Source organism: Malania oleifera, chromosome 7, assembly GCF_029873635.1.
Source record: "Malania oleifera isolate guangnan ecotype guangnan chromosome 7, ASM2987363v1, whole genome shotgun sequence".
Taxonomy (NCBI): Eukaryota; Viridiplantae; Streptophyta; class Magnoliopsida; order Santalales; family Ximeniaceae; genus Malania; species Malania oleifera.
In genome coordinates, this window is record NC_080423.1 from 9,347,652 (window position 1) to 9,366,971 (window position 19,320).

General features: G+C 37.5%; 1 protein-coding gene across 4 annotated transcripts in view; it reads right to left on the reverse strand.

The window, feature by feature from the left end:
- LOC131159557 (ABC transporter D family member 1) overlaps positions 1-19,320 on the reverse strand; it is an 85,018-nt gene that overhangs the window by 21,462 nt on the left and 44,236 nt on the right. For all 4 annotated transcript variants that reach the window (XM_058114574.1, XM_058114573.1, XM_058114572.1 and 1 more), the window contains 4 exons: positions 5,772-5,862; positions 4,036-4,160; positions 3,744-3,893; positions 3,576-3,648 (listed from right to left, as the gene is read on the reverse strand). In XM_058114574.1, coding sequence (XP_057970557.1) covers positions 3,576-3,648; positions 3,744-3,893; positions 4,036-4,160; positions 5,772-5,862 — 439 coding nt within the window. The remainder of the gene's footprint in view (positions 1-3,575; positions 3,649-3,743; positions 3,894-4,035; positions 4,161-5,771; positions 5,863-19,320) is intronic.

The window sequence follows — 19,320 nt, forward strand, 5'->3', positions numbered from 1 at the left end:
CACTGTCTTCGGGTGTGGAGGCACTATCTCTTGGGGTCCAAATTTGTGGTAAAAACCGATAATGTGGCAGTTACTCACTTCTTGTCACAACCAGGACTAACTTTAAAACAAGCCCGTTGGCAAGAGAAGTTAGCTGAATTTAATTTTGATTTTGAATACAAAGTAGAGAAGACAAATGAAGTGGCCAATGCTTTAAGCAAAAAAACCGAATTGGCAACATTAAAACTCATAAGTCATTTATCAACTAGTAGGGTGGCGTTACTTTTGAAGAATCTTATCAGGGAACATTTAAGTACAGATCAACAAGCGCACACATTGAGCAAACTAATAGAAGAAGGGAAGACACGACAATTCTAGGTAAAAGATGGACTGATAATGACCATGGTCTTAAATTTCCACGAAATTGTCAAAATTTCCGTCGAAATTTTCAATTTTCGTCACCCTCGAAATCGAAATGGCAGTCGATTTCTGTCTTGCATAATTTCCGTCGAAATCTCAACGAATCATCCGAAATTTATTCAAAACCTTGAAATTTTATCGAAATTTGTCGAAATTTTAACTATGCAATGAAATTTTGTCGAAATTCAAATGAGAGATTCAAGAGTGAAATGAAATTTCTCTTTTAACTTATTTTATTGAAGCAAAAGGTTATCACAAGTGCTTTTGAAATTATATGAAAAAATAAACTTATAGTAATATTTTATTTAACCATTCATGTCTAAATTATCAATATTTGTATAATAAATATTTTTAAATGATTTATGAATTTCATTTGCATTAATTGAATATGTTTAATGTACATTATCTTACAAGCATGTTTGATGCACATACTATTTTATGACTTTTCCACTTCATACAAAACATAGATGTATTTACTTTGTAATATATTAGTCTTAAAACTTATATTATTATGTTTGTTAACCATTTCTAAAGTTTCACAAATAATTTCATGCTTTACTACTAGTTTCCATTATTTTTTCAAATCGAACTTGACATCGAAATCGAAATTTCTGTCGAAATTTCTATACTTTTGGAGCTTCAAAATTTGAGTCGAAATCGAAATTTAAGACCTTGATAATGACTAAAGGCATGAGAGTCTATGTGCCCAAAGCTGGAAACTTGAGGAAATCGTTACTAAAAGAATGCCATGATACATTGTAGGCTGGTCATCCGAGATGGCGAAGAACTCATGCATTGATTACACAGGGGTACTATTGGCCGAATATGCAAGATGATGTGATGAGTTATACCAAGCTTGATCTATCAACAAGACAAGGTAGGAAAAAAGAAAACCTCAGGTTTGTTGGAGCCATTGCTAGTTCTTGCCAGGCCATGGGAGAGTGTCTCTTTGGACTTCATTTCCTCATTGCCAAAAGTAGAGGAGTATGACACAATTTTGGTGGTGATTGACTGGTTTTCAAAGTATGCAAATTTCATACCAGTCTCGAAGCCATGTTCAGCAGAGAAGACAGCTCAGCTATTCTTTAAACATGTGGTGAAATATTGGGGTGTTCCAGAAAGCCTAATCAGTGATAGGTATGTTAGATTCACTGGGGGATTTTGGGGTGAACTCTTTCGCTTGATGGGTTCAAACCTTAATCTATCCACCAGCTACCACCCACAGACAGATGGTCAAATCGAAAGTTTTAATGGGATGCTGGAAGAATACTTGCGACATTTTGTTAACTCAAATAAGAGGAATTAGGTTACTTTACTGGACACGACACAATTCTGTTTTAACTCTATGAAATTTTCTGCGACTAATAAAAGCTCTTTTGAGATTGTGACAGGTTAACAACCGACTCTCCCGCACACTCTGGATGGTCCATACAAAGGAAATTGCCCGAAAGCATACCAATGCACAAAGAATTGGTTGCAAAACATCAAAGTCACCCAAGCTCAGTTAGAAAAAGCATCGAAACGCATGAAGAAATGGGCTGACAAAGGGAGACGACCACAACAGTTTGAAACTGGAGATCTGGTTCTTGTAAAAGTGTCGCCAGAGACATTTCGATTTCTTCACGGCAAGGATAAAAGACTTTTACGCCGTTACAAAGGTCCAATCAGAGTGAACAAGAAGGTGGGACATGCATCTTATCGGCTTGAACAATCAGAGTGAATGAAAAGACACAGACGACCAGTCCATCTCGTGTTTCATGTAAGCAATTTAAAGTCATTCCACACAAATGAAGCAAATCCGCACCGACATAAGACAAGGAGATCAGCAATTTCCAAAAGGCAGCCCGTAAACAAAGATGTTCAGGAGGTCATTGTAGACAGAGTCGTCAATGCCGAAGGTCGTCAACAACAACAATATCTGGTTTAGTGGATGGGGCTGGGGGAAGAAGAGAATAGTTGGGAAAAGGCAGAAAACCTTCAGCATGGCTTACAAAAGATCGAAGATTTTAGAAATTCAAAACAACAACATCAGCTTAAACATCAGCAGAGTGAGAAGACCTTCTACAATACATCGACGAGGACGTCGATAAAATAAGTGAGGGAGGATGTTAGGGAGTGACAATGTAATGGGGAAAAGGGGGAGAGAGATACTATTATAATTGTATTCTTCAGGGATTTAGAATGAATATATGATTATATGTGTTCACGTTTGTATGGTTATTCTCTTGGATTTGAATAATACAAGTAGTCCTTTTCATTATGGTGTTTTGTTGCCTTGGGGTGTGGCATCCCTGATCGTTATAGCCTTATTTCGAGTACTTGAATACATTGTTCGTGTGATATCATATTGTTCCTTGTTTTTCTTGAGTATTGAGACTCACCTCGTGCTCGTGTTTGCAGGCTTGAACTTGTGAGATTTGGCTGAATTGTCGAAGGAGAGCTCTCAACGAGTGCCACACCACACGGCCCTTACTTGAGTCCCATTTTGGGTGTCCGTGACACCAAGCATATTATGCTCCTTTTATTCTCCAAGTCAATTCTATTACCTTTTTTACCTTTAGGAAATGTGTCTATAAGTGTATTAGGGAGACCTTTGCCATATAAGAGCAGGTCAAGTTTCAAACTTGTCAAACAATTTTCTATGGGACAAAACATGAAGCTTCATAGCCCAAACACAACAAGAGTTAGGCAAAGATTAAATACATTAGGTATCACCCAGGGATCCTGCCATGTGATGTGCGTGGGTTCCAGTTCCACACAGAAGGGTGACCACCCTGATGACAAGATCAAACATGAGATGGTGAGCCTATCTTGATCTCACGTTGCATGATATTTAGAGAGATATTGATCATATAAGGGTAAGTTAGATTCAACCTTTTGAGGGTCTTATGGGGCAAAACCAAGAGGTCTAATGGGAAGCAAACAATAGCACAAAGGAGTTGTCTTGTGACAACTAAACAAGCATGCCATGCACACCCCAAGGAGTTCTTCCATCAATGAAGGTGGATTGATATTGTACAACTGTCCCATGTTCCTAATTTTAAATTTGTCTATGTTTAGTACCCAATGTCATCATGTCCATGTCCACCATTGCAAAAGCGAAAAAAGCACTGAAAAAAACAAAATAACATCAACATATAATACACATTATTAATGTTCAAATTTTAGCAGCTTACCGCTTTTTCTCGAGCACCACCCCCAAAAAAAGCAACAGATTCAGCATGGGTACAGAGTCTTGCATGCATAAACCTAATAAATGCATGATGTAAGATGTAAGGATTATACATAATTATACACAAAATCAGCAGCATAATATAAGAAGCAGAAATCAAGCATAAGATGACCTAAATGTTCCTTCAAGTTGCTGCTCTCGACTTGCCAAGTCACCAAATTCAGGAGTAACACTCCTTAGAAAACCCAAACCCAGTAGCATATAAGCATACAAAATAGCAACTCCCCTTCGACCTGTTAGCAGCTTCATTCTCCAGGTGAACCTAAAAAATAAATCGTAATGTTTAATATTATTAGTAAATGAAAAAGGAGCAAGTGAAATGAAATATATTTTAAAATCTCAAATCAGCATTGCATGGTCCTAGAGATACAATTCAGTCAACTGCAATTGATACAATTCCTTACCATAGAATATCAACAGATGGCTTTACCATTCCGGTAAGCAGTCCTGATAAATCAGTACTCAACTTTTCCAGATCATGAGTTATTCTTTGATCTGCATCGATATTTTTATTTGACATATGGAAGACCTGGAAAGAGAAATGACATTAATTTGGCACCTTCCAAAAGTGTCAAACCTCAAGAGAGAACAAAAAAAACATAAATCATTTGCTAAATTTGATAACTGAAACCTCTGTTATTGAAGCTGCTTTTAATTTAGTATGGAATAACTAAAGTCACCAAAAAGAGTATCTTTCCAGTTCTTGCAAAAACTAATATTGAGTTCAAGCCCGAACAGAAAACATCAGGTTTGGTTGTTAGAATGGAATTGAACGAGAATGAGATCCAAACAGAAATAGAGTCAAGACAGAAATGTAATTGATCTTGGAATGGGATTACCATATTTGGATTTACATGCAGAATGATTAATGGAATGGAATAAAAAACATGTCCCATTCCACAAACATCCCTGAATCAGAAATTTCACTTAATACTGTCCTTTGAATGGCAAAGAAATTTCCAATAATATTATATTTTAAAAAATAAATATACAGATCTGAAGGATTGAAAACAATGGACATCAGTTCACAGGTTTGAAAGACAATAAATGGGTGATGCAATGGTTAGTAACCATGGATGTCAGCAACATCATGGCCACAAAACATGGAAATCTTTACTCCCACTTTAGGGTTGACAAAGAGAGAGAGAGAGAGAGAGAGAGAGAGATTGATTTTCAGATTTGAAATAAAATTGCATTGCAATGGTCTGAAACCATGGTTGTGCGCAACCCTTGATCACCTCCTTCGATTTTGAGTTTAGAGAGAGACAGAGAGAGAAGCAAGAAGTTACAGATTTAGAATTCTAGAAAAAATTTTCATTGCCAAAGTCAGGAACCATAGACATCAGGCAGGCAGCCTGTTCCGCTATTGATTTGAGTTGAGAGAGAGAGAGAGAGACCAATATACAAATCTTCAAAAAGCAAAAGCAAAACAACACAAGGAAAAAGAAAACAAAAATCTGGGTCACCATGGCCAGTGATCCCAAGGTCACCAACATGGCAGCCTCATCTTTCAATTTTTGAGAGAGACAACGCTTTACAGATTAAAAAATATGCAAAAAAAAAAATTGCATCGCAACGGCCAGCGATGGCAGTCTCTTTTTCTGCTCATTTTGAAAGTGACAGTTTACAGATTTACAAATATGGGGGAAAAAAGAAGAAATTGAGCTGTCATAGCGGGCGATCATGGAGGTCAGGACTCGGGAACCACATGACAACCAATAACTCAAAAAGGTCTCTTGCAAGGAGAGTTGAGAGATGAGATTGAGAGGAGAGAAGTCGTGAAGTGGGGTATAAGGATAAATATGTCAATGTTGGAGTTTATATTGGTCCTTGTAAATAAAAGAAAGGAAAGGGATTGCGATGCCCATAGATGAGATGCAGAATAACAAATATGTTAATTAAAGGAATCAGCATTCAATCAGAATCATGATTCTTCCATGACTTTGAGAAACAAAATGACAAAATGGAATCAGGGCCAAAATTTAAATTCCATTCCAGCCTTGATTCCTCCAACCAAACACACGAAACAGTTAATCAAAGCACTGCAATGCCCAGCTAGGTGCAAAAAACACAGCCATGACCGCTTCTCACTTAAACAAGAAAGAGAATTTACTGAATCCAAAAGATCATATTAGATTACTTTGTAAAATGCATTATTCCTTAAGTAGGTCTTCAGTAAATGTTGAGTCAAACGAATCCTCCATCCAAGGGCCAGCCTAGCTGTCAAATGCCTGGAAAACAAGAAATGTCACACTCAGTAATATTTAAACATATAGATTTTTTTCATCAAGGTTCTGAATTAAATGTATCAAAACATTCTTAATTTAGTGTAACACACAGTATAACAGATCCTTTTTAAGTAATCAGCCTATTTGAGGAAAAGAATTAGCTATGGGAAGATAAAAAAAACAAGCATATTTTTATGCATACATCATGCTGACCTCATCTCATTGGGAGTCAACTCATAAGTTTGCTTATCATTTAGCCAGACAATTAAACCTTTATGGAAATAGAACTAAACATAAGGGCACCCTTATTCAAGAATCAAAATGTCCAAAACATAAGCTACACAGTTATAGAAGGAAGAAGACTGATGTCAAGCTCCAGTGGCCATCAGAGGTTCCACTCAGAATGTTGCTGATCATTGGTCAAAGAATCAAGGGCGCACATGATTCGTGGAATGGAATGGGATAAGAATTGTTCTATAGGGATATAATAGCGGAGGAGAAAAATAATAATATCATCTTAAGGAATATTATGTGGAACAATGACTATGATTCCATGAAAAAGTTGGTGTCTTCCCCCCAATAAGTAATATTATATAAATATAACTGTGGAATTTGGGAATAGCTATTCTATATTTATTCTATGTTGGTTGGAATAACACCTACTTTTGTATGGTCTTAAAATGAAACCACATTTTTTTTGGCAACATATTATATTGCTGTAACCATTCCATTCCATAAACCAAACATATGTCAGAGTTTGTTAAAGAGAGAATTGATCATAATGAATACATGCTCATAAATAGGGGGAAAAAAAAAAGAAATAAAAAATTCCTTCATATATGCTGTAAATAAAATGATGCACTTATCATCAACAGACACCAGCCATGCATACATCCATGCTGATCTCATGTCAATTTTTCATAGCAGAATATTAAGAGAAATCGGTTAAAGGCTTGAGATTTTATGAGAAACACTACACGAAAAGGTATGCCTATAAGACTGTAAGTAAATAGAATGACCCTAACACCATAAGAAATTTCATGCAGAACATTACCTAGTGCTAATGGCTATTTTGGTCATTTAGCACCATTAGTATGTTCTAGTGTATTGTTAATGAGTGCAAATTGGTAAGGGTAAGCAAGATCTGAACCAAACCATAATTGCATAAATGCTGTCAAAACAAAGTGTTAGGGTGTGACAATGTAATGGGGAAAATGGGGGAGTGAGATACTGCTATAATTGTATTCTTCAGGGATTTAGAATGAATATATGAATATCTGTGTTATCGCTTGTATGGTGATTCTCTTGTAGATGAATAATACAAGTAGTTCTTTTCATTGTGGTGTTCTGTTGCCTTGGATTATGATGTCTCTGATTGTTATAGTCTTATTCGGTGTATAAGAATATATTGCTCATGTGAAATCCTATTGTTCCTTGTTTTCCTTGAGTATTGAGACTCACCTGGTGCTCGTACTTGCAGGCTTGAACGTGTGAGAGTTGGCTGACTTGTCGAGGGAGAGCTCTCAACGAGTGCCACACGGCCCTTACTTGAGTCCCATTTTGGGGGTCCGTGACACAAAGCCTAAATTCAAAAATCCCACGCAGACCTTCTGCTGTAGAAGGACCATTCGGATCACCAAAGACCAGAAGCAGGTTCAGGAGTTGCTGGAAAACACTGCCGTCTCTGCTAAAATCCTGAATGCTGCTGTCCTCTTCAAAATCAATAGAAATACTTCATAGTACGAAACCAACCACATAACAATCCACAGAACTTGCCAATCTGCTAGCCTGCATAATTTCACAACCAGAAGATCCCCCACATGCTGCCACACGCCAGTGGAAAGCCAGCAGCTCCGACTCGACATGCTAGCACATAAGTGTGTTTTAGGTAGCCCCTTTGCTTCAATTTCCTCCCAAATGTCTTGAATCCCCTACACCATAATATCAAGTTTTTGCTAATGTTTTTTGTCCAAAGGTATCACCATTTTTAGTTGCACATGTGCAGCATTCCAGGAATGATTGTTTGGTATGCCTGAAGCTGTTTGTCAATGTTTATAGAGGCCTGAAACAGTGGTATTTTCTGTGTTTGCGATTTGGTCTTATCTTGTTCATCATGTTCTTGTGGTTTGCTCCAGTTGCTGGAGGTTGTGTGTTCGGACAGTTCATGAATTTAAAAAGCATGTTGCTCGTTGTGTATTACTGATTTGCTGCTGTATCGGGGTTGTGTGTGCATCAAGATGGGGTCCCCAAAGTCCCACAAGCATTTCATCAGAATCATCACATTGCATCTTTTGCTCAGAAAACTAATTGTATAGTTTGTATGTCATCCTATGTCTCTCCCACTAGTACTTGGATTGTCAACTCTGCTGCCACTGACCATATGATAGGGGTAACCAACTTCTTTTCCGACCTCCAGCATGCTATGAATATAACCCAACTTAATGTAGCTTGTGGGTCCACTACTAATGTTAAGGGGATAGGAATAGTAAATCCAACTGCCTACATCGCTCTTTCCACTATTTTGTACATTCCTAAATCCTCTTCCAATCTCATGTTTGCTAGTAAGATTACAAAGTCAATAAATTGTTTTGTGACCTTCTTTTCTGATTCTGTAGGTATTCAAAATCTGATTGGCAAGGACGTAAGGCTCATGGACTTCACTAGTCGTTTTCTCCTCCCATTGCCTGCACAGCTGCAGCTACACCACTTCAAATCCATTGTCACCTTGATCGTCTGTCCTTGGACAAGTTGAAACTACTAGTCCCAACTATGAGTTCTGTGTCTAATCTTGAGTCTTAAGTCTTATCAATTGGGAAAATATCATCACATTCCCTTTGCTTCCCCAGTCAACAAACAGGCAGTTAGTCCTTTCAAATTAGTCCATTTTGATGTTTCATGTGCTAGTCATGTCATATCAAAGTTGTGGTTTCGATACCTTGTTACATTTGTCAATAAATACTCCACAATCACTTGGTTGTATTTAATGAAAGATCATTCAAAGTAGTTTAATATCTTTTGTGCAATCTATTCTCAAATAAGGACTTAGTTTAATATGCTAAGCAAGATACTTTGTAATGCTAGGGAGTACTTTAATACCCAATTCACTACCTATAGGACTAATCAGTCATCTTGTGTCCACATGCCACAAAAAAAGAAGGCGTTTCAAAGTAGAAAAAGCATCCATATCCTCAAAGTCACTCCTACTCTATTTTATAAAATGAATTTCCCCAGAGTTTTTAGAAGTGATGTCGTGCTCACTGCTTGCTCTCTTATCAATAAAATGCCAACCTTTGTCCTTGGTGGTAAAATCCCAAATTTAGTTATCTTCCCTAAATCTCCTTTGTTCCCACCTCCTCCTTATATCTTGGTTTGTGTCTTTCTTCCATCAAGTAAGTCCAGGAACGAACAAGTTGGATCATCATGCTATCAAATGTATGTTTCTGGACTATTCATGTACTTAGAAAGGATATCAATGTTATAGCCCAACTTTACATCGATTCCTTATCTCCACTGATGCCACCTTTTTTGAGTCTACACCATACTATTCCGTGTCCTTGAGTTTTTTTACATTGATGAGTCCCTTCCTCTGCCTATCCTTCCAAATCCTAACCTATTATCCATGCCCAATCCTTCTACATCTTCGTCCAATGCTTTTTTCAGCCAAATACAATATACAAGTGGGACTTGCACCATAAGGGTTGGATTCTAATGGCTTGGGTCGTCCAAACCCATAAATTGGCAGCCTGACTGGCTTGAGTCCTTCTCGTCATTTGGATCATCCCAATTTGCACGTATAGATAGAACGATTAAAACGAGGAGAGCCTCCTCCAACTTCCACTCCTACATCTCTAGTTCCCTCATCAAATGATCCTATTTCCCAAGATGTTGATCCTCTAGCCACTTGAAAAGGCAAAAGTTGCACCCAACATCCAAACACTAATTTTGTTTGTTATGATTTCTTGTCACCCTTATATTACTATTTTGTTAGTACCATGCCTTTAGTTGCGCTTCCAAAATCTAAATCTGAAGCCCTATCCTAATCTGAGTGGAGGAATACGATGGTTGAAGTTTTGAAGAGATGCATGCGCTACACTATAATGATACTTGAGATTTGATATCTCTTCCTCTTGACAAGTCTATGGTTCATTGTCAACAGGTGTACAATGTGAAAGTCAATCCAAATGGTTCCATGGCTCGTTTCAAGGCTTGCCTTATTGCTAAAGGATATACTTAGGTGTACAATTTGGATTATTCACAAACATTCTCTCCAATAGCCAAACTTGCCTTAGCAAGTCTGTTAGTCTCCTAAGCCACTACTTGCCACTACCTCTACAATAGTTACATGAGAATAATATTTTCCTACATGGTGATCTTTAAGAGGAGATCTATATGGAGCAACCACCTAGGTTTGTTACTCAGGGGGGAGTCAATCTTAGTTTGTTGGTTCAAGAAATAATTTTATGGTTTAAACCAATCTTCTAGAGCATGGCTTGGTCAATTCAGTGTTGTATTAAAGTTTCACTACCGATGGTGTGCAGTAGTCACTCTATATTTTATCATCATATTTGTGATTATTGGTGATCATGATCAAGCAATTCAAGGCCTAAAGTATTTCTTGAACCACTTATAGAGAAGTACTTTTCTTGAAAAAGTACTTAACTAAAAGTAGTCAGACACTACTTATTATAAGCACTTTTTCATAAAATATTTATTTTCCCAAAAAAAAGGGTAGTTTGGAAAAGTAGTTTTTTGAAAGTACTTATTTAAGAGGAAACCAAACATAACTAAGTGTAAAAGTAACTTAAGTACTTTATTCATAACAAATATTTATTTTTAAGACGTTCCAAATGGGGGCAATTTCAGTCCAAAGATGTGGGGCCATTGAAGTGCTTTATGGATGTGAAGTATAAAGATCTCGTACGTGACCATCTATCTTGTCACAAAGGAAGAAATGTTCTTGATCTTCTAGATGGGATTGGGCAGTTAAGATCCAAACATGTTGATAAACTCATGGATCCTAACAATAAGTCAGTGCCAAATATGAGTGATTTGCTATCTGACCCAGGACATGCATCACGTGCCAGAGACATGTTAGGGAAGTTATCTCAAAGCCACTTGACCAGATATGTCTTCCGCAACAAGTGGTGAGTCATTTTCTTGATTCTTTGGAAACAAATCACTGGGATGCAATAATTCGCATCCTGTGATATCTCAAAGGTGCATCTAGGAGAGATATCTTATATCAGGTGCAAGGTCACACTTATAGTCAAGGATATATAGAAATAGATTTTGGGGGTAATATGGTTTCTCAGACGATTAAGAAACAAACAATCATGGTTAGGTCAAGTGTTGAGTCAAACTATAGAGTCATGGCTCACACTACATGTTGGAAGAACTTGTTTTTTTCCACACTCTTGGTCTAGAGAGTTGATGTGTGATAACCAACCTACTATTCATATTGCCTCCAACCCAGTCTTCATGAGTGAACAAAACACACTGAAGTTGATTGCCACTTTATTCGAGAGAAACTCATGCAGAACAGCAGAAGCTCATTACAACAACTCATGTGAAGTCTGGTTTGCATCTTGTTGATCTATTCACCAAAGCTTTGGAGGGTGCTTATGTTAAATTCATTTTTAACAAGCTAGGAGCATATGATATCTATACTCCAACTTGAGGGGACCATTAATGGTTATATTAGGGGTCGTTTGGTATCACTATCAAAAATTAGAGAAACGAAAACTAGAAACAAAAACCCAAAACTAGAAACAAAAACTAAAAACCATAAACTAGCAACTTGTTTGGTTAACATTATAAAACTAATACAAATTAAAAGCTTAATTAAAAAATGTTCATTTTCATCTTTAAATCAAATTATATTATAAAATATGATTAAAATAATAAAATTACAAATAATACACATTAAAAAATTACTATAAAAAAATAAAATTTATTATAATTATTTTACTTAATTATTCAACTTTCAAAATTTATTTTACAATAAAAAATTTTTTGGACATGACAATTTAAAAATAGTATAAGTATTTTGCAATTGGCTTTATTATTATTATTTTTTATTTGAAATTTATGTATATTTTTCTATTAATTATATTTAAATTCATATAATCATTTAAATTTTATTTATAATTTAAAAGTATATAAAATGAATAATGTAATCCAAAAATACATTTCTGGATATTAAAATTTCTGGCAACAGGTTGCCAAAACAATTGAAAAGTATAAAATCTGGTTTTCAGTTTTTTGGCAAACAGCTAAAAACCAACTGAAACAAATAGAAAATTAAACATAAACAAACAAGTTTTTATAATTCGTTTCTTACTATAAAGAACAGAAACAGAAAATAGAAAATAGTAAAGATACCAAACAGGCCCTTAGTTGTGCTAGTGTTATGGAAGTGTAAGGGTGTTATGGTCATTCATATGTACTTGACATATACTATAAATAGACTGAGACCTATCATTAAGACAAGGTCTTCCATTTTACCCAGTAATCCAACACCAAGCATATGCTGCATCCCTTCGAATACTGAAAAATGACACATACTGCATTCCTTGGTAATGAGCACCAGGTTAGTACCAACCATGGTATTGCAGCGAAGATACCAACCAAACCATCACCTCCAAATGAAAATTGAAGTTCGCACATTCCCAAAATCAGTGAACATCATAAAAAATGTGGTTATTTATTATCCTGCTTAATGGAAACCTTTCACCTATGGTGCTGAAAATTTTTCTTTAGACTAACATTCATTTCACACCCTTTTTGCTGCATATATTTGTAATCTTACCTCACATACTTGTTTCAGGAATTAATGGCAGAAATTACTTCAGTTATCTTTTCTTGCTTCTACAATGCTCTCAAATTTTATTATTCATTTTTGAAGACATCCCAAAAGGGAGGGGAAAAAACTCCACAAATTAAGCCCATAAGAAAAAATAATTTCATAATGCTTCCACTTGTCATCTAAAAGTCATATATAAACATAATATATATATATATATATATATATATATAAAAAATACAAAGCACAATTACAAATTAGCTAGCAAATTCTTTATACTATCATATGTATTTCACACCGTTTTAGGTGCACATATATGCACACACACACACATATATATATGATATTAGCTCAATCACATACTTGTTTCAGGCATTGATGGAAGAAATTACTTTTCAATCATCTTTTCTTGCTTCTGTAATGCTCTCAATTTTGAGGCCCCATAGAAGACAATCTAAAAGGGGAAAAAAGAACTCCACAAATTAAGCCCATCAAAAAAATTAATTTCGTTATGCTTTCACCTGGCATCTAAAAGTCACATATATATATATATACACACACACACACACACAAATATGTGTGTGTGTGCGTGTGTGTGTGTGTGTTTGTGTGTGTGTTTATGTCTATAATGCAGAGCACAACTATAAATTAGCTGGCTACTGCGGCACCGTAGCAGCCCAATCCATGGCACCAGTTAAAGAAAGCTACACAGGTCCTAGGTTGGCCCATTTGTGCCTACCAAAGTTTGAACCAAGAAGTGTTGGGCTTTGTGGAGCCTAGTTATGTTTAATCCATGGAGTGAAGGCCTGGGCCTGGCCAGAAATACTGAGAGTCTCGCCCAAGTGCTCGACCAGGAAGACCCTGAAGGGCGACCAAGTCGAGATTCTAAGATATCCTGAAGGACGAAATCCTGAGAGGCTCGACCATCATCTCAACCAGCAAGACTTAATGGTGCGACTAGGTCGAGGATGCTAAAGTTCAAGATTCCTGCTTTCCTACGAGGTTCGACCAAGTCGCGACCATGGGGAACATGGGTGTGACTAGGTCGATGGCGATGATCTTCTGTGCTAGATCTCGGCAGAACTTTCCTATTTTGAAAATTCTAATCTTGTAAACCCTAAGATAAATACATTTTTAATGTTCAACTATGTGCATAGAGTGGCATAGAGTGGTGTAGCAACGTGGAGAGAGTGTGAGACTCTTGTGGGCACGATCCAAAGGTGTTCGCTTTGGTGTTTAGGATGGGTGCACGTTTCCTTCCTTGCTAATAATGTAAGAGAAACTATAATTGCTGCACTCTGTATACTTCCCTGATAATAGTGAAATCCCCGCAACTCCGTGAACGTAGGCAAAATTGCCAAACCACGTAAATATTATCTTGTGCGTGCATGTGATCGATTTTTTTCTTTGGCGTGTGCTTGTCTCCATCTTGTTTCTCACAGGTTTTGTGTTCTAGGAATTTTCGCATGTTTGTTTATTCCCTTACAACTGGTATCAGAGCCAAGTTAGGCTTGAGTGGGAGTAATGGCAAAGGAAGCAGGAAAGGCGCCTAGATAGAAAAATTCGATGGCACAAACTTTGGATTCTGGAGAATGCAAATCGAGGATTATCTCTATGGGAAGAAGTTGCATCTACCACTTCTAGGAGAAAAACCTACGACTATGAAGGACGAGGAATGTACTCTCCTTGACAGATAGGTACTAGGAGTTATCAAATTAACTCTGTCTAGGTCCGTTGCACACAACGTTGTAAAGGAGAAGACCACAGCAAATCTGATGAAGGCTTTGTCTGGTATGTATGAAAAGTCGTCAACAAATAACAAGGTACATTTGATGAAGAAATTATTTAATTTAAAGATGGCAGAGAATGCATTAGTTGCACAACATCTGAATGATTTTAACACAATCACAAATCAATTGTTGTCTGTAGAAATTGATTTTGATGATAAGATACGTGCACTGATTGTTTTAGCTTCGTTACCAAACAGTTGGGAGGTCATGAGGATGGTTGTAAGTAACTCCATAGGAAAAGAAAAACTAAAGTATAATGACATACGAGATTTAGCTTTGGCTGAGGAGATTCGCAAAAAGGATGCAGGTGAAACCTCAGGATCTGGTTCTGCCCTAAACCTTGAAACAAGAGGTAGAGGTAATGATAGAAATTCAAATCGGGGCAGATCAAAATCCAGAAATTCTAATAGGAACAGAAGTAAATCGAGATCTGGCCACAAAAGACAATGCTGGAACTGTGGTAAAACGGGTCACTTCAGGAGGCAATGCAAAAGTCTCAAGAAGAAGAATGAAGATGACTGCTAATGCCGTAAGAGAGGAAGCAGGATGCACTACTTATTGCAGTAGACAGTCTACTTGATGATTGGGTTTTGGACTCAGGAGCTTCATTTCATACCACTTCACACCAAGAAAGCATACAGAACTAGTGATTTCAGTAAGGTGTATTTGGCTGATGGCACAGCCTTGGATGTTGTGGGTATGGGAAACGTCCGGATGTCGTAGCCCAATGGGTTTGTTAGGTTACTAGAGAAGGTACGACATATTCCTAACCTGAGAAGGAATTTGATTTCTGTTGGACAACTTAATGATGAAGGGCATGCGATGTTGTTCGATGGTGGCACTTGGAAGGTTACAAAGGGAGCCATAGTATTGGCTCGTGGAAAGAAGTTTGGTACTTTATATATGACCTCAAGTCCAAGAAACATAATTGCAGTTGCTGAAGTGAGTACTGATACAAGTTTATGGCACCGCAAACTTGGTCACATAGGTGAGAAAGGGATGAAGATGCTGCTGTCACAAGGGAAACTACGAGAATTGAAGTCCATTAATTTTGACTTGTGTGAAAGCTGCATTTTAGGGAAACAAAAAAGGGTGAGTTTCTTGAAAACCGGCACGACACTGAAGGCTGAAAAATTGGAGTTAGTGCACACTAACCTCTCCGATTGCATCCCTTGGAGGATCAAGATATAACATCACTTTCATTGATGACTCGACCAGAAAGGTATGAGTTTATTTTTTGAAAAATAAATCTGAAGTATTTGACACTTTTAAGTTTTAAGAAGTGGAAGGCTATGGTTGAGACTGAGACGGGTTTGAAAGTAAAATGTTTGAGGTCAGACAATGAGGAGAGTACATAGATGGAGGGTTCAGAGAGTATTGTGCTACACATGGAATCAAAATAGAGAAGACCATTCTTGGGACAGCACAGCAAAATGGTGTAGCTGAGCGCATAAACAGAACTCTCAATGAGCATGCTAGGAGCATGAGGTTGCATACTGGACTACTAAAAACTTTCTGGGCTAATGCTGTTAGTAGTTAGCACTGCAGCTTACCTGATAAACCGAGGACCTTCAGTTCCCATGAATTTCAGACTTTCTGAAGAAGTTTGGAGCGATAAAGAGGTAAAGTTTTCTCATTTAAAAGTTTTTGGTTGTGTTTCTTATGTCTATATTGATTCTAATGCTCGTAGCAAACTTGATGCAAAGTCTAAAATATGATTTTTCATTGGCTATGGTGATGAGAAATTCGGCTATCGGCTTTGGGATGAATAAAATAGGAAAATCATCAGAAGTAAAAATGTGATATTTAACGAATAGGTGATGTACAAGGACAGGTCAACTACAATGCCAGATGTCACTAAGATAGATCAGAAGAAATTTGAGTTTGTCAACTTAGATAAGTTGATTGAAAGTACTATATAGGAAAGGGGTGAAGAAGATAAGGAGAATGTAGAATCACAGGTAGATCAAAATACACCTGTAGCTGCGGTCCGTAGATCTTCCAGGACCATTAGACCTCCACAGCGTTATTCACCCACTCTAAATTATCTCCTGTTAACTGATGGTGGTGAGCCAGAGTGTTATGATGAAGCCTTGCAAGATGAAAATTCAAGCAAGTGGGAGTTAGCCATAAAAGATGAGATGCATTCCTTGTTGGGGAACCAAACATGGGAACTAACTGAATTGCTAGTAGGGAAGAAGGCTTTGCACAACAAGTGGGTATACAGAATAAAGAAAGAACATGATGGTAGCAAGCGCTACAAAGCCAGATTAGTTGTCAAAGGGTTTCAGCAAAAGCAGGGCATTGACTTCACAGAAATATTTTCTCCAGTTGTGAAGATGTCTACAATTAGACTAGTATTGGGAATGGTGGCCGCTGAAAACCTACATCTTGAGTAGTTAGATGTGAAAACGGCATTCCTTCATGGTGACTTGGAGGAAGACATTTACATGAGTCAACCAGAAGGGTTCATTGTCTAGGGACAAGAGAATTTAGTCTGCAAACTGAGAAAGAGTTGTATGGCCTAAAACAAGCTCCAAGACAATGGTACAAGAAATTTGACAGTTTTATGCATAGAATTGAGTTCAAGAGATGTGAAGTTGATCACTGTTGCTATTTTAAGTTCTTTGGCAATTCTTACATCATTCTACTGTTGTATGTAGATGATATGCTCATTGCAGGGTCTAGCATTGAGGAGATTAATAATTTGAAAAAGCAATTGTCAAAGCATTTTGCAATGAAGGATTTGGGAGCTGCAAAGCAAATCCTTGGAATAAGGATCATTAGAGACAAGGCTAATGGTACATTGAAGCTTTCACAGTCAAAATATGTGAAGAAAGTTCTTAGTAGATTCAACATGAACGAAGCTAAACCAGTGAGCACACCCTTGGGTAGTCATTTCAAACTAAGCAAAGAACAGTCACCGAAGACAGAAGAAGAGAAGGACCACATGAGCAAGGCGCCGTATGCCTCAGCTATTGGTAGCTATGTCATGGCAGACATTACACATGCAGTGGGAGTTGTGAGCAGATTCATGAGTAAGTCTGGAAAGCAGCATTGGGAGGCAGTCAAGTAGATTCTAAGATATCTTAGGGGTACATCAGATACATGTCTTTACTTCACAGGTGCAAGTTTGAAACTGCAGAGTTATGTAGATGTTGATTCTACTGGTGATGTTGATAGTAGAAAGAGTACTACTGGGTTTGTATTTACCATGGGTGGTACAGCTATATCTTGGGTTTCAAATCTACAAAAGTTTGTTACTTTGTCTACTACAGAAGCTGAGTACATTGCAACAACTAATGCTGGAAAGGAAATAATTTGACTACATAGTTTCTTAGATGAATTGGGTAAGAAGCAGAAGATGGGCATTCTACACAGTGACAATCAGAGTGCAATTTTTCTTGCTAAAAATTCGGCTTTTCATTCAAAGTCGAAGCATATACAAACAAAATACCACTTTATTCGTTACCTTGTTGAAGATAAACTGGTAATACTTGAGAAGATTTGTGGATCTAAGAACCTGGCAAACATGTTGACTAAGGGTGTCACTATTGAGAAGCTAAAGCTGTGTACAGCTTCAGTCGGCCATCTAGCTTGAGGACAGGAGGATGAGTTGCAGGGATGAGGGATTATCCTTTCGGAGAATTGCGGTTGATGTTGGTGATTGAACTATTTTCCAAGTGGGAGATTTGTTGGGTTTTGTATAGCCTAATTATGTTAAATCCATGGAGTGAAGGCCTGGGCCCCAGAAATACTGAGAGTCTTGCCCAAGTGCTCGACTAGGAAGACCCTGAAGGGCGACCAAGTCGAAATTTTGAGATATCTTGAAGGACGAAATCTTGAAAGGCTCAACCATCATCTCGACTAGCAACACTTAATGGTGCAACTAGGTCGAGGATGCTGAAGTTCAAGATTCCTGATTTCCTGCAAGGCTCAACCAGGTCATGACCATGGGGAACAGGGGTGCGACTAGATCAACGGCGACGATGTTCTGTGCGAGATTTCGGCAAAACTTTCTTATTTTGAAAGTTCTAATCTTGTAAACCCTAAGATATATATTTCTAATGTTCGACTATGTGCGTAGAGCGGCATAGAGTGGTGTAGCAACGTGGAGAGAGTGTAAGACTCTTATGTGCACAATCCAAAGGTGTTTGCTTTGGTGTTTAGGGTGTGCGCACGTTGTTTATTCCTTGTTGAGAGAGAGAGAAACTATAATTGCTGCACTTTATATACTTCCTTGATAATAGTGAAATCCCTGCAACTCCGTGGACATAGGCAAAATTTCCGAACCACGTAAATATTGTCTTGTGCGTGTGTGTGATCGATTTTTTCTTTGGCGTGTGCTTGTCTCCATCTTGTTTCTCACAGGTTTTGTGTTCTGGGAATTTTCGCATGTTTGTTTATTCCCTTACAAGAAGCTACACTTATACCGTTATACAGGCTCACCCCATCATTGAGCCGCAGCCTTTGCAACCCTAAAACTCGAACTTCTTTTCAAATTGCAATATTGACACATACAATGGGAGCAGGGGCTGTCATGTTTCAAATATTAACTTAGGCAACTATTATGCCACATGTTTAGACGGTGAGAGAACTACCCCTGAAACCTCAGGTTATATTCCAAAATTCAAGCTCATACAGAATCACAAGCAATGATTTGAAAACCTTATCAATTCAGCATAAACAGACAAAAAGGAAACATATCAACTATTCACCAAAAACAAAATTTGATGCATAAAATAGTCCAAAGGATGTCACTTTTATAAAATTCACTCTTCCTCTCCAACCTTCAATCAGACACACTAACAAAAACCACTAAATTGCCGCTATATGGCACAAATGGAAATTATAGAAATTAGGATAGGA